This window comes from Selaginella moellendorffii, unplaced genomic scaffold (assembly GCF_000143415.4).
Source record: "Selaginella moellendorffii unplaced genomic scaffold, v1.0 SELMOscaffold_34, whole genome shotgun sequence".
In the NCBI taxonomy this organism is placed as follows: Eukaryota; Viridiplantae; Streptophyta; class Lycopodiopsida; order Selaginellales; family Selaginellaceae; genus Selaginella; species Selaginella moellendorffii.
This window is the reverse complement of record NW_003314295.1, coordinates 932,835-953,071: the sequence shown is the minus strand read 5'-3', so window position 1 is coordinate 953,071 and position 20,237 is coordinate 932,835. Positions and strand designations below refer to the sequence as shown.

The window sequence follows — 20,237 nt, the reverse complement described above, 5'->3', positions numbered from 1 at the left end:
GCAGGACTGGCGTCCATTCCCAGCGGCAGCGGCGACGTCCCGTCGTGCCTGTGATGGGGCGGGCTCGTCCTTGAGGAACTCATCGGATCAATCCCACGATTTACACGGCGAGCTTCGATCTCCCTGGATTTGCACGAAGATCCATTATTCCCTGTGAGCTACCCTATCCGCCGATTCCAAATCGCGGATCCCATCGGCAACTCCAGAACCAGTAGGTCTAGTTTTCTGAGACTGAATTAGAAATATTCTCATCCAGAAAGCACCTTCTTTGAATCGACGGCTAATGCAAATTGCATCTCGCAATGCGCCAGCGGATGCTTTACAGCCAAACGTTTCGCGCCACGTCAACTTACAGTTAGGGCTCTGTTCCCGGGAAGAGGAAAATGGCCTTCTCCGCTAAAGAGATTGCGAGGAGAAAAATTGAGAACTTCAAGCGATGGACAAAGCCCGAGGTGCGATTTCCCCCTCCACTTCTTCGGCCCCGACGCATCAATTCTCTCGCATTGTCACGAGTTTCTAATTCTCGACGATCGATCAATCGAACAGGTATACCCTTTGATCGCGTTTATGGCCGCAGCTGTGGGATTGGCGTCGTTCGTGAGCATGAGGAACTTGACGCTTAATCCGGAGGTCAGGTAGCGATGCTTGAATCATTTTTTCCTCACGACCAGCGTCTCGTCACTGTTCCAACAGAGTTAACAAGGATGATAGAATGGCGGGGCTTGTCCAGAATTTCAAGGAAGGGAAAGCGTACCATGATCACGCGCTGAGACGGTACCTCTACACCCGAAAACACTTTCAGATTACCCCGGGCATCAACGAGTATTTCTACAAGCGCGATACGTGATGAGGCCGTCGCGCGTGTATAGAGCTGCTGCTTTTTTCTTCGCTTCTCTTTTCTTCCCCGATGGATCAATTTCTGTGATCCTCGCTGAAACTGGACGTGCTGATTCTTTGTTCTTACAGTTGTGAGCAACAAAGTTCGCCTGCAAACACGTACAGTGAGTGCACAAGCGCAAAGAAAAATGAATGGCAGATCAAACCTTCTCGAGGATACTTTCTGAGGCTCTCTCCTCTATTTTGCTCTTTGTAAAGAGAAAGTAATTGCGTCTTACGTTCTCGTGGCGGATAGAGGAAGCGATGACTGTGGAAGCGAATCAACGAGAAGATGCGGAGGGGTGAAATACATCTGAAGCGACATGCAGCATATGATAATTCCCAGGAATAGCTGTAGTCGCCCAAAGTCAGTATCAGCAAAAAAAAACAAAAAAAAAAGGAAAGCTCAAAGAGGGAAGATAGCTTACTTGCAGCGTAGGCTGCAGGTTGAAGAGGTAAATAGATAACACCATCGTGAGCAACATGGCCATAGATGTGGAATAAACCTGCACAAGCAAGCGAGTTTTCCAAGAGTCGCAAACAAAACTTCCAGACCTTCACGATATTGTCCGCGTACTTCATGATCCAAGAAACCAACAATCCCGTGCACCCGAGGTTGATAACGACGAGCCATGTAACAAAACTATAACCATTGAACAGCCGAAACCACCAAGGACCGTTCGTGAAGCTGGCACTCACGTCGTCCACGCTAAGTCTCAAGGCGTTGAACAAGACGCCAAACCTGTGCTTGAATCAGCCCAACACTTCTTCTTGTGTGAAGTCTACATGAAACTACTTACCCGTAAAGCTGGATGTTCTGCCAGTAAAGTGAATCGTTGTTCTTCTTCAGCAGATATTCAGTGTAAACGCCGGCTAGTGCTGAGAGACACGCCGATAAAACTCCCAGCAAGTAGCCTTGCATTGGCGCAGCAAACAAACTCTCGCATTTGCTCTCTCCACACCCCTTGATCTGTTCAAAGACAACACGTTTTAGTCTTCCTTTCAAATGCAAATTCTACCTGACTCGTTGTGGTTCCCACTGTCAACAGAACTATGGCCATCCATTGTAAGTTCGATAGCTTTTTCTTCAGCATAATACTATGAGATCACCACGTCTTAACCATGAAAGCTCAAATATCAAAAGAAATTCCCGAGCTTACCGAAAAAGAATGCCAGTCGTGACGATCTTGAGATTACCCATTATCTGATAGGTCGACGTATCCACGTAAGTCAGTGTCGCAAACTGGACATTGTTGTGAATGAGATAGATGATGGAAGGAATTGGATACAGTCGCATTGTCTTCCAATCGCCCGTGATCTGTGTGCTACTGGACGATCTCACTTCGTTCCAGAGGAAAACTCCCGAAAATGCAAGCTAAAATACCACGAAAGCCTCAGCTTTAGTGGAATTCACAATGATCAAGATCTCACACCTTGAGCAGCTCGGACAAGAATGGGACGGTAGCGTAATCGTAATCGTAGCCTCCATTGGATTGCGAAAGAGCCGTAAGAATCCCCTGCAAAGAAAGAATTTCGATCGGGGCACTGGATCCAGCAATGTACGCACCTGCGAGCTCGTGAGCAGCGTCAGAATGGCCGCAATGACCACCGTCAGCGTCTTCTTGGACGCTCTGATCTTGTCATCGTCCTCGCCCGACCCCATAGCTTGCCAGAAAACCCTTACAATCCCTCAAAGCCCTAAAAAGAGAGCACGGCGGCTGACAAGAACGCGACGAGGAAGGAGGCGATCGCAATGGGGTACGCTATCGCGATTTCCTAGCCGCCGGGCGCCGGGTTAGGCCTAAATCTCTAGCAATGGCGGCGACAGTATGGCGCCGCGCTCTCCCCCGGATTCTATCACTCTCGCCGACCATCACAGCGACACCGGCGGCGATCCAATCGCATCCCTGGGCGGCCGATTGTCCAAGAAAGCTCCTGCCACTGGCGGCGCGCTGGGATTCTCGCCGCTTCGTCCAGCTCGAGCCGAAGATCGACGTCGACAACAAAGTGGATCCATTTGGTCTAGTGGCAGAGGAGATGGCCCAGTTAGGGCGGCGGCTGCGCGACATGGTCGCCGCCGAGGTCCCCAAGCTCGCGTCCGCCGCCGAGTACTTTTTCAAGCTGGGCGTGGAGGGCAAGCGCTTCCGGCCAATGGTCCTCCTCCTCATGTCCTCGTCTCTCACAATGGTCCTCCCCAGCGCCGCCGCCGCTGCAGCCACCAGCGATGAGAAGAACTGGCGCCATCACAAGCTCGCGGAGATCACCGAGATGATCCACGTCGCCAGCCTCCTCCACGACGACGTGCTTGACCACGCCGACACGCGCCGGGGGATCGCCTCGCTCAACTTCATCATGGGCAACAAGCTCGCGGTCCTGGCCGGGGACTTCCTCCTCGCCCGCGCCGCCTTTAGCCTCTCCACGCTCCAGAACGACGAGGTGGTCGGCCTCATGTCCAAAGTTCTCGAGCATCTAGTCGCCGGAGAGGTGATGCAGTGGACAGTGGACGCCGAGAAGAGCTCGAGCATGGACTACTACCTCCAGAAGACCTTCTACAAGACGGCCTCGCTCATCGCCAATAGCTGCAAGTGCATCGCCATCCTGGCCGGGCACCCCAAGGAGGTGGCGGCGCTGGCCTTTGACTATGGCCGCCACCTCGGTCTCGCCTATCAGCTCGTCGACGATCTCCTCGACTTCACGGGCACCAAGGCGTCGCTGGGGAAGCCCGCGCTCTCCGACTTGCGGGAGGGGATTGCCACCGCGCCGGTGCTCTACGCGCTCGAGGAGCACCCGGCGCTACAGGAGCTCATCGACCGGAAGTTCAAGGATCCCGGGGACGTTGACAGTGCGCTCAAGATGGTGCTGGCGAGCAGTGGGATCCGCAAGACCAAGGAGCTGGCCAGGGAGCACGCGTCCAAGGCCGCCGATGCAGTCGCGGCCTTTCCTCCCACGGCCTCGGACAAGGCGTCTTTGTGTCGTAGAGCGCTGACGGAGCTCACCGAGCAAGTAATTACACGGTCCAAGTGAGTGGATCGTAAGAACTTAAATTCTTCTCCTTTTTCTTTGCAGTCGAGGAAGGATGTGCTACGAAGCTGTGAATTTATCCGCTCGTTTTAACTGCGCAAAGTTACGATCAATAAGACGATATTACTTCTACCAGAGAAAAAAAGGACGATCTTACACGACAATCTGGCCTGGAAGTAGCAAGGACGTTGTCGACTGATGGAACTCGTAGTTGACAGCCTCTTTTCCTGATTCGAGTTCTGAGAGCAAATCTTCCACAGGGTATGGTGCTTCCGCTTTCGAGAGATGGATCTCGCCTTTTGGGGGATGGAGTCTCGGAGAAGCCTGCATAAGAAAATGTAGCGAGCAGGGGAATCAATATGTGACTTTGAGACCTTCATGAGCTTGATGCGCTCTCGCCTTTCGCTTCTTTGCCTGCTTTCTCGAGCTCGCTGCGGATAACTCTAGTCACAACATGTTAGGCACCAGGTCAGGATAATAAGATAAGGAAAGGGCCCTGCAATCAAGTGATCACCCCTTTAGCCAATTGGATTAGGGTGTAAGGGATAAGATCCTAACAATGGTATCAGATACTAGTTCGATACTCGTGGCTGACGAGTGGGGTAGGAATATTTTGAGGAATATTCACATGGTGGATCTAGAGGGAGAACCAAGGTTTGGTAAACCCTAAAAGAAGGACCATGGTGACCGGATGGTGGCCTAAGTATGATCGCAGACAATGGTGGCCTAAGTATGATCGCAAACAATCATTCCCTGATAAGGGGGAGGATTGTTAGGCACCAAGTCAGGATAATAAGATAAGGAAAGGGCCCTGCAATCAAGTGATCACCCCTTTAGCCAGTTGGCTTAGGGTGTAAGGGATAGGATCCTAACACAACAAGCTCGGGTAACACAAAGAAAAGATCTCTTGCCTGAGCCGACGAGTCTTTGTCTACTCGGTCTCGCAGCTCCTTGTACTGCAGCTGGATGGTCTCTAGGAGCCATTGAAGACCCTCTTGGAAATCTCCATCCAGCGCAGCGTCTCCTTCCTGAGCTTCTAACGAAAGAAGAAACTAATGAGATAGTACGTAGAAAATTTACCTGTAGATTACACTTGCATTCAGCAAGATTGTGAGCGGCTTCCAGAGAGCGCAGAGAAAATTTTATATCGTCGAATCGCATTGCCGATCCCGGTCCTTGCTTGTTCGCCACCACGAGAACAGGCTTTCCAGCCAGGTAAGTGTTGCTCACAGCGTTGTGGAGCTCCTCTTTGGCCTCGGAGAATCGAGCCTTGTCGTTGGAATCGAGAACGAAGATCGCGCCATAGGCCTGAGAGAATCCGTGGAAAAATGTCCTGCACTGTGTAAGCAAAAGCAAAATATACTTACCTCTGCGAAGTAGTGAGGCCAAATGCCGCGGAATCCCTTGCGTCCTCCCAAATCAAACACATAGACGGCGAAGTCCTGGATCTTCCATTTCTTGCACGAGAATCCACACGTCGGGAGCACCGATGTGAATTTCTCCTTCCTGCTCCAAGATTTCCGGGAGAAATCTCGAAAGAACAAGAAAATGCGGGATACCGAAGCTTGGCTAGCAGCGTGGATTTCCCCGAGGAATCCAGCCCCAGCAACACGATGACGATCTTCTTGCGATCCTTGCAGCACATGGACGTGGCGAAGAATGGCCAGACGCAGCACCACTCCACAAGTCCGGCGCTTTCCTGTGGCATAGCATCATAGCGATTAGGGCTTGGATCGTCCAGGTCATAGGAAGAAAACTAGACATTCCGGATTCCGCCCCAGAATGTCCAGTGACGGGCTAAAATATAATACGCTGTCCATCGAGCCCGTCTCAATCACTTCCAAACAACGCATCAGCCAGTACAGTAGGAAATAGCTTGTAGCAAAAAACAGGTGGATTCCATCCCTCGGCTCCACGATCGATCGATCGACCCCACGCTCCGCCGGCATGAAGATTGGCGCTTTCTTGGCGTGATCTAGGGCAGCGGGATGGAGCACCCGCATTGCGGGAGGGCTTTCTTTCTTTCGGCTCCGAGAATTCCGAGGGAGGATCGTAGGGCGCCATGAGGATTTAAGGGTGGATCTTGATATTTCCAGCGAGCTCCCGCGGCGATGGTGTCGGATTTGGTCAGCGTCCGGCCTTCGCCACAATACAATGCAAAGGTATGCCTTCTTGTTCTTCGATTTGGCTGGGGGTGGAATTTCATGGCCGGATTGCCAGGACTCGGTGAAATTCGTCTCGGACTCGTCGGAGAATTTCTCTTCCGCGAGCGATGTTCGTCCCACGGCCGCGGCCACGGCAGCGGCGGTGGCGCAATTCACCGAGCACGAAGTACAAAGAGGGGACTGGCTCTATGATATCGGGCGGCGTCACAATGTGGATTTGAGGTACCTTTACCTTTTTGCTCGTGTGTTCTCTTTGGCCAACCTTTCTCTTGTGATTTTTCTAGATCATTGCTCAAGGCCAATCCTAACTTAATCAATCCAGATAGTATCCACGTAGGGAGCCGGATCAGGATTCCACAAGTTTCTTCCTCGTCCAACGTTTGCATTCCTCCGGTGAGTGTCCGGCAGCCTATAACACAAACTAGAAACGCTCGAGAAGCAACGGCAAGCACAGTGAAGGATTCTTCGTTTTCTAGCCAAGCCGAGAATCTGACGCTCAGTAAGATCTTCATGCTGCTTGGGAGCTTCTTGTGGAGAGATCGAGATCGAGTTCACAAGGTCGTGGACGGGGATTCTTTGGAGTGGCTTGCCGAGAAATATGGGACCACTGTGAGTGCTCTTCGCAGGCTAAACAATCTACAGACTGATACCATATACACGGGAAGGTTTGCTACCATTTTGTCATTCCTTACATGGATCGCTTTAAACTTTTGTTTCTTTTCTTTTCTACAGTGTGTTGAAGATTGATAGAGCACACTCTCGTCGTCTGCACGGGACATACCTTGGAAAGAAAGCAAGCTTCAAAGAAAGGAATGGTTTGCTGGATGGCATTCTCGAGACACCCTTACCTATTGCCGGGAGGAAAGAACCGATGCCCGGGCCATTGAAGTACGTCAAGGTTCGGTATGGCGATACTTTGGCAGACATAGCTTGTGCCAACGGGTATGTTTCTTCTATTCTGTTTAGTTTTCGAAAAAGTGGTGTCGTTTCCCCAGTTTAACCATCAGGGAGTTGCAAAAGCTTAACCATTTGCGGGATGATGCTATTTTCGAAGGCGACCACCTTGTCATCGCTTCAGGTAAAACCTTGCACTCATTGATGTATTTAATTTTTGTTCTTCACAGACCCCACAAGTATAGACATCTCGGACATACGATCCGGCAGGCGGAGGACCAGTCGTCCATTGTTCTCCAGGCACACGTCTTCGCTACAAGGAAGCAGTAAATATCCAGTCGGAGGTCCGGCTCTCACGTTCAAAGCAAGAGTTGCAAGTGGAGGAATCAAGCTTGAAGGTAGCTGCCGGTTTACTTCAGGAAATCATTTTCTTACAGCCGTATATCTGGCAGGGCGATGGAAAACAAAGAAGAAAGGCTTCCAACAACCAAGAGACAAGCGATTTCAATTCAGTTCTCCTCTTACTGACGCGTAAGGAACTTTCGATGTGTGAAACATTTACACTTCGTTCCAATGCAGGTTCATAAGTAGCCCGTTTGGTTGGCGATGGGGTGCCTTCCACGAGGTAAATGACGACACCATATCATATCTAAACTTTAACTTGAGTTCACGTTTCAGGGTGTAGATCTTGCGGCAGATAAAGGCAGTCCAATCCTTGCATCAAACAGAGGACTTGTAACTTTTGCCGGATGGAGTGGCGGGTATTCTTTTCTCTTTCTGTCCTGGTCGCTTCATTTCTACCTAGTCGTGCAGATATGGATACCTGGTTGCAATTCAACATGAAGGAGGGTTTGTAACTAGATACGCGCATTGCTGTGCCATTCATGCTCGCGTTGGTCAGGTACTTGCGGAGTGAGTTTTGCTAAGCTTTTTTTAACGGGTGTTTTATTTTTGTAACAGCAAGTCTCGAGAGGCCAGCGAGTCGCAGCGGTAGGAGCCACGGGGCACGCAACTGGGCCTCATCTTCATTTTGAAGGTTTGTTCCTGGGAGATAGATCAATCATTCCTTTTCTTAATCACTTCATTACAGTTAGAAGGAATGGTGAGGCACTGGACCCCTTGAAATGGGTGAACTTGTAGGATCGAATAAGCCAGGTTCTGCTCAAAAGTTGATTACTTATACATCTCATTTATTTTTCAGCAATAAGAAATATTCTCACAGCTTAAGTTACTTGCTGTACTTTGGTCGGTGTTCGTCTTACACTTAGGTTCGATGACTACAGTTGCATTCATTCATTCACTGCCTCGATGGCATCATCATCGCTCACACTTGTCCAGCAGAAGAAAATCGAACAAGCATACAGCAAGAGAAAATCTGATATGCTTTTCAGCAGCAGCAGCAACGGATGTCAATTCGCCCTCTTCCTCTCTCGAAGCCAAAGCACTGAAGGCTGACCTCCTGGTAAGTTGTCCCTTTATCTAGAAATTTTACTCTCTTTTTCTTTCTTTGCTAACGAATTTCCTCTTCACAGAGTGTGGTTGCCGGGTTGGACAGAGGCATTTTCGCAAGTGACGATGATGTTGAAGCTGCCGACCTTGCTTCCAAGAGACTCGAGGACGCTGGGGATAAAATTGAGCTGCCTCGTGATCTTGATAAGTTGCAAGGGAAATGGAGGCTTGTCTATAGCAGTGCCTTTGCTTCCGGAAATCTGGGAGGCAGCAGGCCTGGGCCTCGAGCGGCGAGATTTCCTCTGACACTTGGTCCGGTACTCTTTTAGTTTCTCTTTGAATCTCTTTGGTGAAAGTTTTTTACTTTGTTTTTTTTTTTTGCTCACAAGGTGTACCAAAGAATCGATGTATTAAGCCGCGAGTTCGACAACATTGTTGAGTTTCGGGCCCCAACACCTTGGCCCTTGCCACCACTGGAGACGAGAGCCACACTAGCTCATACCTTTGAGCTTCCAGGTTTGCTTAGCTTAATCCATCTGATGGTTCGATGCAACATAGTTATATATGTAGGCGGAGCAAGCGTGAAGATCATCTTTGACAAAACATCCATCAAAGGCTTGGGAGTTCTAAGCGAGCTGCCACCGCTCGACCTTCCGAGGTTACCAGACTTCTTGCGTTCATCTTCCAGTGGACTATTCACCGTGAGTTACCTGGATGATGACTTCCGAATCACTCGAGGAGACAGAGGCGAACTCCGAGTCTTCGTCAAGCTCTAGCGGTAAGTTCTACGTGATAACGAACAAAACGCTGACCGGGATGTTGTTTTCGGCCACATTTACCTCGAAGAACAGATGTTTGCAACGAGAGAATAAGAAGATGGCGAAGAAGGATTGAATGCCAGGACTTCTTTCGCATTGGCAGGACCATTGTAAGTTCTCCAAGCTCCAAGCAAGCAAGTCCAGTCGAGAGAGCACGGCCGGAAAGGCATATGGTCGACGAGATCTCTGGCGTCCTCCAGATGCCCAGCTCGAGCCAGGAGATCAATCATGCAGCAAAAGTTTTGCTTGGTGGGAGTGAGGCCATAGTCGAATCCCATCAAGACGAAGTGGTGTCGGCCGCGGGCCACGCTCCCTCCATGGCTGCAAGCGATGAGCAGCGACACGAAGCAAACTTCGCAAGGTTCCTGGTCCATCTTCATCAGATCGAAGAGCTCGAAAGTTTGGCGATGGTGTTCGGAGCTGGCGCTGTAAGAGCTGAGGATGGTGCTCCACGAGAACTCGCTCTTGGATGGCAGGCGATCGAAGAGCTTGCGGGTGAGCTCCAGCCGGCCGGATCGAGCGTAGGACGAGAGCATGGCGTCCCAGCACGCGCTACTCTTCTCCGGGATTTGCTCGAAGAGAAGCTCAGCGTGGGCGATCGATGGGGCGGCAGCTAGCATTAGTGTCCAGGAGATGGCATCGGCGAATTCCATCCTGGAGAAGAGATCGCTGGCGTCGCGTGGTCTTCCGGCCAGGACAAACGCGCCCAAGAGGGTGTTCCACGAGATAATGTCCTTCTCTGGCATCTGGTTGAAGGTTTCTTGCGTTTGCTCAAGATGCCCACAACGGGCATTTGCTGCAAGAATTGAGTTGCAAAGCACAAGGTTCAGAAACGGTGCCGTATCAAACAAACCCTGAGCTTCTGAAAGACAGAGGTTGCTTCCGTAAGCGTTGATCATCACCGCCCACGCAAACAAGCTCCTTGCGGGCATGCTTTTGAAGATGTGCTTGGCGCTCTCCAGATGCCCTACCTGGGCATTTGCTGTCAGAGCAATGGTCCAGGAAATTACATCGGTCTCGGGCATGGAGCTTAGAACAAGATTAACGTCTCCCAGCTTGAGGCTTTGTGCGTAGCAAGTTAGGAGCGCTGTGTATGAGAGTAAACATCGGGCGGGCATTGCATGAAACAAGCTCTTGACTTGATCGATTCGCCCAAGCTTGGCGTATTGCGCGAGCATCGCATTGAAGCAAACCAGATCTCTCTCCGGCATTTGAGTAAAGATCCTCTCTGCTTCATCTGCAAAAGAAGAGCTTGCAAACGCCACCAAAAGGACTGTCCAGGAGACGAGTGTTCTCAGCGGCATCTGGTCAAACAAAATCTTTGCGAGCTCCAAATGCCCATTGTGGGCATATGCCGTGAGCATGGAGTTCCAGGTCACCAGATCTCTCCGCGGCATTGAATAGAAGACTTCTTTTGCTCTATCGACGAGCTCAGATCGCCCAAACGCATTGAGAAGAACGTTCCAAGAGACTAGAGTGTGCGCCGGCATGGAATCAAACGCCGCCTTGGCCTCCTCGCAGTGCCGGTAGCTGGCATAGTCAATGAGCATCGCGTCCCACGCCAAGTAATCCTTGTTCTTGGAACCCAAGCCCAAGTCATCGAATCGCGCAATGCGGGTGATCTTGTCTGCTGGGCGATCGGCGATGGATGCCAGGCATCTCATGAAGCATTTGGATTAGAAACTTCGCGGGATCATCACGATCACTTTCTAGGTCTAACCCCAGCTTTCGTTTTCTTGTCAAATGCTAGGTGTAGCGACGATGGAACTCCGAGTGTGAGGACATGGCTCTGCCAATTTGTGCCATCTTCGCGGCGCCACGTCCGGCGCCGGTGTATAGTACTTTAGAGCGTGGCGCCAGCGACGGTATTTTAAAGAATGGCCTCGCTGGGCGCTTCCTCCATAGTGTTCAAGGTGAGAAGCTCCATGGACGCCGAGAGTGGATCCAAGGCCTCGAATGGCAACAGCAAGAGCGCTAGCGTGCGAGTTGGAAGCTCGGGCAAGCCTCTCCACACCACGCTCGCCGGAGCTCCAGTCTCGGACGATAACAACAGGTACTGTGGTTCTTCCCAAAGCTTGGATTCGATCAAAAGCTTTGGTTTTTTTTTCTTGGATTCGATCGAAAGCTTTGTTTTTCTTTGTGTTCCTCTAGTGTAACTATAGGACAGAGTGGACACCTTTTGTTTGAAGACGTCCATTTGTTTGAGAAGCAAGCACGGCTCAACCGTGAGAGAGTTCCCGAGCGCGTCGTCCATGCCAAAGGTGCCGGAGCTCACGGATACTTCGAAGTTACAAAGTAAGTCTGCTACTCGGCTCGCTTGTTTCTTTTACGTTTCGGACTCCATGCCATTTGTAGGGACGTATCAAACTTGTGCAAGGCCAAGTTCTTGAGCGAGCCCGGAAAGAGGACCCCCGTTTTCGCCAGGTTCTCGAGCGTGGCGGCCGAGCGTGGATTCACCGACCTTGCGCGAGATGTCCGAGGCTTCGCGGTTAAGTTTTACACCGAGGAAGGGAACTGGGACATGACCGGGAATAACACGCCAGTTTTCTGGGTCCGGGACCCTCTCAAGTTTCCCGACTTTGTCCACTCGCAAAAGAGGAACCCCAAGACCAACGCCAAAGATCCAAACGCGTTCTGGGATTTTCTGAGCTTGGTTCCCGAGTCCATGCATCAGGTAACTTAGAACTCTTTGCGTAACTTTGATCAACTTTGTCGATTCTCCTTGTGAAGCTTTTGATCACATTCTCGCCTCGAGGAGTGCCGGCTACGTATAGAAACATGAACGGATACGGCTCGCATACTTTCAAGTGGGTCAACAAGGAGGGGAAAGCTCACTGGGTGAAGTTCCATCTCGTCACGGAGCACGGCATCAAAAACTTGACCCACGAAGAGGCCGTGAGTCTCTCGGGGTCTAAACCAGACTACGCGACCGAGGATCTCTTGACTAGCATAGAGGAAGGGAACTTCCCGGCCTGGAAGTTCTGCGTCCAAGTCATGCCGCTGGAGGACGCTCCAAAGTATAAGTGGGATCCTTTCGACTTGACAAAGGTATGTGACACAAGTTTTCTTCTTCTTCTGTTTTTCAAGGACGTGGATTTCAGGTGTGGTTGCACAAGGATTATCCCCTCATGGAAGTTGGCAGGCTCGTTCTCGATAGAAATGTCGAAAACTATCACGCGGAAGTGGAGCAAGCGGCATTCTCTCCAGGAAGCTTTGTTCCTGGGATTGAGGCTTCCCCGGACCGTATACTCCAGTCCCGGCTCTTTGCTTACGACGACGCTGCTCGATACAGAATTGGGACAAACTTCCACGACGTAAGAATTTATAAACGTATGTCTTTTTCCAAAGATTCTAAATGTGATCTGCTTGTGTCTACCACCATCCAGGTTCCGATCAACAAACCCATTGTGAAAGTCCAGACATATTCTCGAGATGGAGCGATGGTTGTCTCGGACAACGGCGGCAGCAAACCCAATTACTATCCGAACTCGTACGACAACTTGCCTCGAAACGACCCGACTCAGCCGGATGTTCACCCGTACGAGTAAGCAAAGCTTTTGTTTCCTATCTCCGGGAAGGAGCTTCTAACATTCCTGTTCCTTCTTCTACGCAGGCATGAAGGTGGAACAGTTGACCGGTTCCCTCCAAGAAAATGGGAAGAACAGGACGACTACGAGCAGCCCCGTATGCTCTGGAAACTCATGTCCGAGGAAGACAAGGAGCAAACCGTGTCAAACATCGCAAACCACATCCGCGGAGCCGCCGAGTTCATCCAAGAGCGTCAAATGGGTCTCTTCCGGAAATGCGACGGGGATCTCGCGTCCAGGATCGAGAAGAAGCTCGCGGAGAAGAAGAAGTCGCCGGAGCCGTATACCATGATCGCCTAGAAGAAAGCTTGAGTTTTTTTTACGTGGAATCTCTCGATCATCAGTCTATATCTTCCATCTTCCAGCTAAAAGAAAAGAAAAAGAGATATCCATCCATTTCTAGCACTAGAGCGTACGGAAGGCAATGCCTCAATGATATTGGCACAGCACAAGCAAAAAAGTATCAAAGCAATAAAAAAGTTGGCAAATCTCTTGACAAAGAGGGAACAGTTCCAGAAGTGGAGACAACTTGGGATCTGGATTCTTCAAGGAGCCAAATGGCGGCACTCCTTGCCGCAGCTGCCACTAAAAAGAATGGAAAAATTCTCCTCGTGAAAACCATTGGATGGACCCAGCAACTTTTGCAACACCAACACCAACAACAAAGCGTGGAAATTCGAGGCCTTTGCCTTTCTTTGTTCTCCTGTGTCCACTTCCGTACAATTGTCAAGGTGCCAGAAAAAGGGTATCACATACAAGCTACTTGACTCGGAATCCACCACCTTTTCTTTTCCTTGGGAATTTTCCCTGTTGCCGTATTTTTGCGAAGTTGACTGTAATGCAGCAGCCCTTTCCACAATGGGTGCGGCAGCGAATCAAGGTATCATGGGAAATTGGAATTCTTCTGATTTCCTCCTCTTTTTCTTGCTGCCAACACTTTTTATTCCGAATCATGGCCGCTCTCTCCAAATCATCACAGATCCCATTAGAAGGGGAATCTTCTGCCTTGCGCAATCGCGCGAGCGAGCGAGTGGGGGAGCACACAAGGATAAAAAAAAGGTTTCTTCTTCCTCCTCCTCAATCTCTCCATCGTCCCATTTTTTGTTTGTTCGCGAAGATCAGCAAAGCTTGTCCCTTACAAACTTGGCACAATCGAGAAAAAATCAATCCCCAGCTAAAGAACAGAGAACTTTAGAGTCGAATCCGCGCATACGTAAACATGTGGTCGTCTGCCCCGGGAGAGATTCGCTCCGGAGAGAAAAGAATGTGAAAGAAATCGGGGAAAGGGACGGCTCTCCTGCGAAGAACCCTAAAAACAGGGGACGCATCTTCGGTCGTGGTGGAGGGAGCAGGCATCAGATTTGGAGGAGCTACTGTGGTCCTGGGCGATCGCGCTGGCGGGCGCGCGTCACATCGGATTCAGGCACTTCGACGTCTTGACCCAGATCGACGGGAGGAATTTGCCCTTCCGCGCTAGAGGACGAAGGCGGATCCGACGGCTCCAGCCATCCCAATCCAACGGTCCAAATTTGAATAGTTCTTGAGCTAGCAAGCTCCGAGATGTTTGCTGAAAAGGTGCTCGAATTGAATTCTCCATCCTCTCTATAAACATCTTTCTTTTATGTACTGTGTAGATTCTCCCAAAACCCCCTCCTCTCCAAAACTCTTCCAAGAAATTCTGCGTTTCTTGACGATACTCTGCTCGCTATACCACTCGATCGATCGAAAATAGATCTCTCGATCGTGGCTCTCAAGCGCAACCCCACGTCGAGGCTGTGAGGAGCAATCGCTGCTGCCAGCCGAGAGAGATCGATCCCACCGGCCACCCCTCGCACGGCGATTCCACCACCCGGTATCCATCGCAGGGGCAGAGCTGGAGGAGCAGTTTGGCCTGGCTCACCGAGTGCGAGCTCATGGGCGCCTGCGCGAAGCCACACTCGCCCATCTTGCCCGCCCAAAACCCCATCTTCTCGTGCCGCTCGATCCGCTCCGCCCCCTCGCACGACACGATGTTCTTGATCTGCGCCGCGAACATCACCTGCTCGATCCGGACCCTCTCCTCGTCGCGCTGCGGCAGCGACGCGTCCAGCGAATCGAACACCGCGGCGTAGTAGTGGAGCGCCTCCACGAAGCGCGCGATGAAGTCCGGGGCGTTGTGCGCCGCCTCCTGCTCCACGACGGTCACCGCCGCGGGACGGATCCGCCGCAGCCCCGCCAGGAATCGCTCCAGCTTGCGCGATTCCCGCGGCGCATTGAGCAACCGGTGGAGCTGGAACACGGCATTCACGGCCACCGCCTCCTCCTCCTCGTCCTCCTCCTCCTCCATATCGTCGACCTCGCCATTGCCGGTCCGGGGTTCGATCCTCGCCCCCAAATCCAGCTCCTCGAGGCTGCCCACCACCAGGGGCTGGAATCGAAAGGGCACGCCAAACATGGCGGCGAAGCTCGAGAGGCGATTGCCCGTGTCGCGCAGCGATTCCGCGCTGGATCCGATGCCCGTGAGCGTGAGCAGCGATGGCGGGCCTCCGGAGCGGCTGGCCAGCGCCTGGATGAAGCTCGGCCACTGGAATCCCTGGAGGATGTCGAGGTCGATGACATGAACCCTAGCGCGCCCGGCCACCGCCTCCACGATCGCCTGGTTGGCCGTGAAGTGGGCGAGCTTGAAGAAGGGCGACACCTTGTAGAGCGCCGTGAAGGCGGCCAGGTGATCGTCCGCGGCGGCGGGGCTGGCGGCGGGGCGGTGGAGGATGAGGCTGTGGAGGAGGTCGAGCTTGGCGGGCGGGAGGAGCTGCGCGGCGGTGGCGGAGTGGCGGTGGTGGAGGATCCGCGTCGCCAGGCCCTCGGCGAAGTGGGCGGTGAGGCGCTGCATTGAGTCGCCATAGACGGAGGCGCCGTGCTTGAGCTGGGCGAGGAGGGTGGTGGCGGAGTCTAGGTCTTGGCGATGCACGGCCTGGGCGCACTCGAGGAGCACGTTGAGGAGCTCCAATCCCAGCGCCTGGTGGTGTCCCGGAGGATCCAATCGCGGGAGATCGATGTGATTTGGTCGCGGGAGCTCCACCTGGGCGGGCTTGTGGAAGAGGCTCTGGTTGTGGGCGATGATGGAGCTCTCGCGATCGGGCGAGCTGCTAGCGTTGGTGGCGGTGGTGGTGGTGGTGGTGTCCGAGTGGGCGGAATTGGGCGGGCGCAAGCTCAGGAGATCGGGATCATCGTCGCCATCGACGAGCCTCTTCTTCTTCTTCCTTTCGTGGTGGCGAACCAAGGATGACGACTTGGGGAAGAGGATCTTGAGATCGGGCGCGCTGGTGGCGCTGGAAATCTCGATCTCCCGCTGGAAGACATGGATCTTACTGCTGGCAAGATCATCCAATGGCTTCTCTGTTCCTTCCCCTTCCCTGGAATTGGTGTGGTAGTACTTGAGAAAGGGATTCGGCCACTGCGAAGGTATGTAACCCGCGCTGCGACGATCGAATTCGTCACCCCCTCCTCCTCCTCCCGAGCCGGGATGGAAGAAGCCACTGTAAGATCCACCGAGCTGGGAGGGATGGGCCTGGTGAGCCGCCTGGATCATGTCCACCATCGCCGATCGCTTGGCCTGCTGGTTGCTGCGATCTTCCTCCTCGGTGTCGTCGATGATGATCGAGGAGGACGATCCCCAATTCTGCCCGACAATCACTCCCTCCTTGGAGTAGCCATCGAGCATAATTTTCTTGCCTGGGATCTTCTTCTTCTTCTTCTGGAACTATCTAAAAAGTGAATCCATCCACGCCCCCTCCAGCGAGAAATATAAAACAAAGAGAGCGCGCCGCGCAGCGATGAGGGAAAGAAGAAAGAGTGGCTTTGCGGTTGACAATTTCTCCAAATCTCTCCCTCCAATTATATAAGGAGTGGGAGTATAGGAAGGAGGAGAAGGAATCTTTGGTAATCTCTCCACAGAGATTAGAAAGAAAAGAGAAAGAAGGTGCCCTCTTGCTCCAGGTGATTATTCCCTCTTTCTTTCACCAGGACTAGTGATGCGATGCAACTGGCAAGGGAATTTTGGGGTGTATCGATCCGTCGTCCAAGAAATCTAAAGCCAGGAAAGATGCCCCCTTGGATGCCTTGCCTTGCTCCGCGCTTTGCTTAGAGAGGCTTATGTGCTCTACTTGGTTTGTGGGGTCCTATTTTATATTTGGTCTGCCACTCTCAGGAGAATTCCAAGCAAAGAAAGCGCATTGGGGATATCAACCCAGGGAGAGGCATCTTCCTCTTTTCTAAGCATTCTTTGCTCCACCACCTTTCCTGTTAGGGTAAATTCACCAAGTTACCAGTGCTTTTGCTTCTTCCGATCTTGCATTCCATGGTTGCCAGCAAAGAATGAAGAACTTGATATATTTTTGCTCTAAGTCAAGAGGATTGATGGCGTTTTTGTATGGCAGTGGAAAATTGCGGAGCAACGTGACAAAGCCCTTGAGCGCGTCGTCTTGCGTTTGATTTTCGCGACTGATTGCATGGAATTCTTTTTTCCAACCCGTTGTTGTTGGCATCCATTATTTCTTTAGAATCTTTGATACCCCGCGCTTCTTGAATACGTGATTGCCTCTAAGCAGGAATCAAACGACAACGGGACAATGTGCAGCCTTGTTTTGGGTGGCGGAATCTATTATTTGGATGCTTCTCCAATTTCCTCACAGGGGCATGCTGGCTGGAACATCGTTTGTCGTTGCTGCGCGATTGATCGATCACACCAACCAAAGACACACACCATAAACAATGGAGAGGCAACAGTAAGAAATCAAGATGATCAATCAAAACAAGGCTATCGCCATTTCTATAACACTGGGAATATATGGGAATCAGGATTACACTACTCATCTTTGGGGACATCAACAAAGCAATGCTTATCGATCAAACCAAAACAAACAAACAGAGAGAAACCAGCAAAACTCGCGTGGATTTTTTCTCGTTTTTTCCTGTTTGAACATTCAAAGGACGCGGTCAGGAGATGCTTCCCTCCCGTAGATTCTCCCCTTCTTCTTCTTCTTCTTCTTCAGCTTCCTCCCATTGACTTCGCAATGGCGGCCATCCAACGCATGATCTACACCGGGAACTTTTGATACGTTGCGTTTTTTCTTGGGTGCGCCACATAAATGGAGGGCATCTTTCTTGCCCTCCTCTCTTTCGAGTTTCTGGAGGATGTTTTGCCTGCCATGCTTTCCTTTTCCCTCTTGTGGAGAGATTGTTCATGATAGACAGCATTCTCTAGGACTCTTTTCTCTTTGGCGCGATAGATATAAATATATATGTGCCTGATTGATTGAAATTCACACCTTATAGTGAGTTTGATGATGCTCACCACTCCAGTGATGGCCAGCCAGCCCCACTTTATATTCCTCTTCAATAGCTTTCTCAGAGGAATCCCACGCAAACCAGCAGTTGTTTCTGTGGGGAACCTCTTCCACGATCGATGGGAATATAGATTTTACACAACTCGTGCGTAAGGTGGCAGGCAAACTTACCTCCAAAAAGTATGGCTGGCTGCGAAGAACCCTAAAGTTCTTGCATCCTGTTACATGATGAGTGAGCTTTGGATGCTCTGGAAGAATAATATGGGAAGCTTCTCTTAACTGTTGTTGGTGCTATAGATTAACGAACTCGTCTATCCAGAGCCCTGTTAAGCGATGTGTGTGGAGTGTAGTGCACGCGCTGTGCATGGATTTTGTGCGATTACACTTTTAGACAATGTCAACGTAAAGGCAGAGCGATCGATGATCCCCGTTGATAGTTTTAAAAATATTTGCAATCGTCTGGCAGATTCCATAGAGATCCTCCCATGTTTTGCTTCCAACCTTGACTCTCTCCACGAAACCATATTAAAAGAAACAAGCTAATCGCATTGTGTCTATCGTCCCCGAGAGGCGCATATTGTCGGGTCGCAAAGGAATCTTAGAAATCGTCCTCTGGGTTGCTTGTTCCGTCTGACCACGACTGAAACTTTTGGGGATGGAATATTTCCAGCGCTCCCTGGCAGTGACAAACGACCGCATTTGTCTCCACAAGAAAAATACTTAGTATTATTAAATACAAAATATGCAAAATTGCTTCCTTGTGAAAGAAAACAAGCACCAGACTATAATATTAATATCTAGAGGAAAATCTTGCCATGGGCCTCCACTTGGTGATCAAAGGAAGGAACTGTGTTGAGGCACGTCCCCGGGACTTGGCGTTTGGGAAACATGCCAATCCAGCCTTCTACTCGCAAACAAAAAATTAAAGGCCGAGGTGGTTTGATCAATGTCAAGTCCGGGCCAGTCTCCAGCAATGCCAACAAAATTGGCAATACACATCAGAAGGTACACTGCGATATATGCCCACAGATGTTTCGTTCGTTGCCAGGCCATAGAGATCCCCCCGCTAGAGAGAAAGAAAACAAATATCCACCTTTTTTGTTTGCTTTAATTCCTTTTCTCTTTCTTTTTTGTTTTTAATTTTAGTTTGAACTTTGTTTTTATCTCTATGCAATTTTGGCAAGCTTAAGTTATCTATCTTCAGACATATGGCTGTGGATAGAACAACAATGAAGCAGAAGGCCATGGCATCAACAAGCACCACGTGGAAGAGTCTCCTTCTCCAATGCTGCCAGAATAAGGTTGAAAGTGGAAGAGTCTCCTTCTCCAATGGTGCCAGAATAAGGATGAAAGTGGTAATTATAATGAGATAGTTTTTCGAAACGGGTCTTGATTCAGCTTTTGAACAGTTCTTCATAAGGAGATAAATATGTTTTTAATTTATTTAGATTGAAGATTTATAACATACAAAGAAATAATATTTAGATTTTTAATTTTTAATTTGAATTTCATGTCCTACATAACAATCTAATAAAAGTAACTTGTAAATTAATAAGTGTACAGCCGTATATTAGCAGGGATTTTGATAGCTATTGGATTTGTTTTAAATCACTCTTATATATAAACTAGGGTTTTTGGGTTAATCTGGAGTAGTTTTGATTGTCCTTCAGGAGTGTTTAAATTTGTGATTTTGGTTTAAATTTAGCTTTTTGCATTATTTAGATATCTTTTAGCTTTTTCCATTTTTTCTCTTTTGCTTTTCGTCTTTTTGTTTATATTTATACCTCCTCCTTATTTGACTTTAGAGTAGAAATTGGTGTAGTTGCTTGATGCTATGTGGTTGTAGCTAAATAATTCCCAAAATTGCTTTTAGTATACCATTTTATTTATATGAGTTTTTGGTGATGTTATTTGGTTTGAGCAATACTTTAGTTGTGAGGGCCAAGATAGTGACTTTCTAGTTATCATGTATATGACTATAGGTATCAAAAGTTATGTATCGGTAAATGCTTTTAGATATTTTTTTCTTAGTGCCACAACGGCAATAGATTGATATTGTTATACCAATTTTCATTCTCCACCCATGCTAGTTGAGAAATTAGT

At 50.1% G+C, this 20,237-nt stretch overlaps 8 protein-coding genes across 11 annotated transcripts; 4 read left to right on the top strand and 4 right to left on the bottom strand.

The window, feature by feature from the left end:
* Positions 1 to 248: 248 nt before the first annotated feature.
* Positions 249 to 2,559, bottom strand: LOC9655766 (CMP-sialic acid transporter 1). The gene is made up of 10 exons (XM_002977327.2): positions 2,444 to 2,559; positions 2,310 to 2,393; positions 2,037 to 2,251; positions 1,896 to 1,974; positions 1,677 to 1,846; positions 1,432 to 1,618; positions 1,305 to 1,382; positions 1,044 to 1,228; positions 755 to 986; positions 249 to 681 (listed from the first exon to the last, which is right to left on the bottom strand). The coding sequence occupies exons 1-8, from the start codon at positions 2,537 to 2,539 to the stop codon at positions 1,112 to 1,114; spliced, it is 1,026 nt and encodes a 341-aa protein (XP_002977373.1). The 5' UTR covers positions 2,540 to 2,559; the 3' UTR covers positions 249 to 681; positions 755 to 986; positions 1,044 to 1,111.
* A 22-nt stretch (positions 2,560 to 2,581) lies between these two features.
* On the top strand, positions 2,582 to 4,029 carry LOC9639197 (solanesyl-diphosphate synthase 1, mitochondrial). Its single transcript, XM_002977493.2, has one exon. The coding sequence runs from the start codon at positions 2,692 to 2,694 to the stop codon at positions 3,898 to 3,900; it is 1,209 nt and encodes a 402-aa protein (XP_002977539.1). The 5' UTR covers positions 2,582 to 2,691; the 3' UTR covers positions 3,901 to 4,029.
* LOC9655765 (ADP-ribosylation factor) lies at positions 3,898 to 5,607 on the bottom strand. Of its 3 annotated transcripts, XM_024682329.1 has the most exons (7): positions 5,457 to 5,607; positions 5,265 to 5,403; positions 4,978 to 5,205; positions 4,809 to 4,925; positions 4,272 to 4,340; positions 4,055 to 4,221; positions 3,898 to 3,990 (listed from the first exon to the last, which is right to left on the bottom strand). In XM_024682329.1, the coding sequence occupies exons 1-7, from the start codon at positions 5,603 to 5,605 to the stop codon at positions 3,987 to 3,989; spliced, it is 873 nt and encodes a 290-aa protein (XP_024538097.1). In that variant the 5' UTR covers positions 5,606 to 5,607; the 3' UTR covers positions 3,898 to 3,986. The 3 variants fall into 3 exon arrangements, with proteins under 3 accessions (XP_024538097.1, XP_024538096.1, XP_024538098.1); XM_024682328.1 differs by having other exon boundaries at positions 4,809 to 5,205; XM_024682330.1 differs by lacking the exon at positions 4,809 to 4,925.
* Positions 5,608 to 5,749: 142 nt separating this feature from the next.
* On the top strand, positions 5,750 to 8,187 carry LOC112348924. Its single transcript, XM_024682305.1, has 12 exons — positions 5,750 to 6,059; positions 6,118 to 6,284; positions 6,347 to 6,727; positions 6,795 to 7,004; positions 7,058 to 7,140; positions 7,187 to 7,354; positions 7,409 to 7,487; positions 7,536 to 7,581; positions 7,635 to 7,717; positions 7,770 to 7,857; positions 7,917 to 7,992; positions 8,047 to 8,187. Exons 1-12 carry the CDS (start codon positions 6,009 to 6,011, stop codon positions 8,094 to 8,096), a joined length of 1,482 nt encoding a protein of 493 aa, XP_024538073.1. The 5' UTR covers positions 5,750 to 6,008; the 3' UTR covers positions 8,097 to 8,187.
* A 9-nt stretch (positions 8,188 to 8,196) lies between these two features.
* On the top strand, positions 8,197 to 9,369 carry LOC9655764 (plastid-lipid-associated protein 6, chloroplastic). 2 transcript variants are annotated; one of them, XM_002977492.2, is made up of 5 exons: positions 8,197 to 8,418; positions 8,489 to 8,722; positions 8,795 to 8,921; positions 8,976 to 9,183; positions 9,257 to 9,369. In XM_002977492.2, exons 1-4 carry the CDS (start codon positions 8,230 to 8,232, stop codon positions 9,179 to 9,181), a joined length of 756 nt encoding a protein of 251 aa, XP_002977538.2. In that variant the 5' UTR covers positions 8,197 to 8,229; the 3' UTR covers positions 9,182 to 9,183; positions 9,257 to 9,369. The 2 variants fall into 2 exon arrangements, with proteins under 2 accessions (XP_002977538.2, XP_024538074.1); XM_024682306.1 differs by having other exon boundaries at positions 8,215 to 8,418; positions 8,976 to 9,341.
* LOC112348909 (pentatricopeptide repeat-containing protein At4g02750-like) lies at positions 9,241 to 10,887 on the bottom strand. The gene has a single exon (XM_024682269.1). The coding sequence runs from the start codon at positions 10,885 to 10,887 to the stop codon at positions 9,241 to 9,243; it is 1,647 nt and encodes a 548-aa protein (XP_024538037.1).
* A 109-nt stretch (positions 10,888 to 10,996) lies between these two features.
* LOC9639196 (vegetative catalase) lies at positions 10,997 to 13,215 on the top strand. Its single transcript, XM_024682304.1, has 7 exons — positions 10,997 to 11,276; positions 11,375 to 11,518; positions 11,579 to 11,897; positions 11,954 to 12,271; positions 12,325 to 12,537; positions 12,610 to 12,767; positions 12,837 to 13,215. The coding sequence occupies exons 1-7, from the start codon at positions 11,101 to 11,103 to the stop codon at positions 13,108 to 13,110; spliced, it is 1,602 nt and encodes a 533-aa protein (XP_024538072.1). The 5' UTR covers positions 10,997 to 11,100; the 3' UTR covers positions 13,111 to 13,215.
* A 1,231-nt stretch (positions 13,216 to 14,446) lies between these two features.
* LOC9639195 (DELLA protein GAI) lies at positions 14,447 to 17,122 on the bottom strand. The gene has a single exon (XM_002977325.2). It carries the CDS (start codon positions 16,508 to 16,510, stop codon positions 14,561 to 14,563), a length of 1,950 nt encoding a protein of 649 aa, XP_002977371.2. The 5' UTR covers positions 16,511 to 17,122; the 3' UTR covers positions 14,447 to 14,560.
* Between the last annotated feature and the right edge of the window lie 3,115 nt (positions 17,123 to 20,237).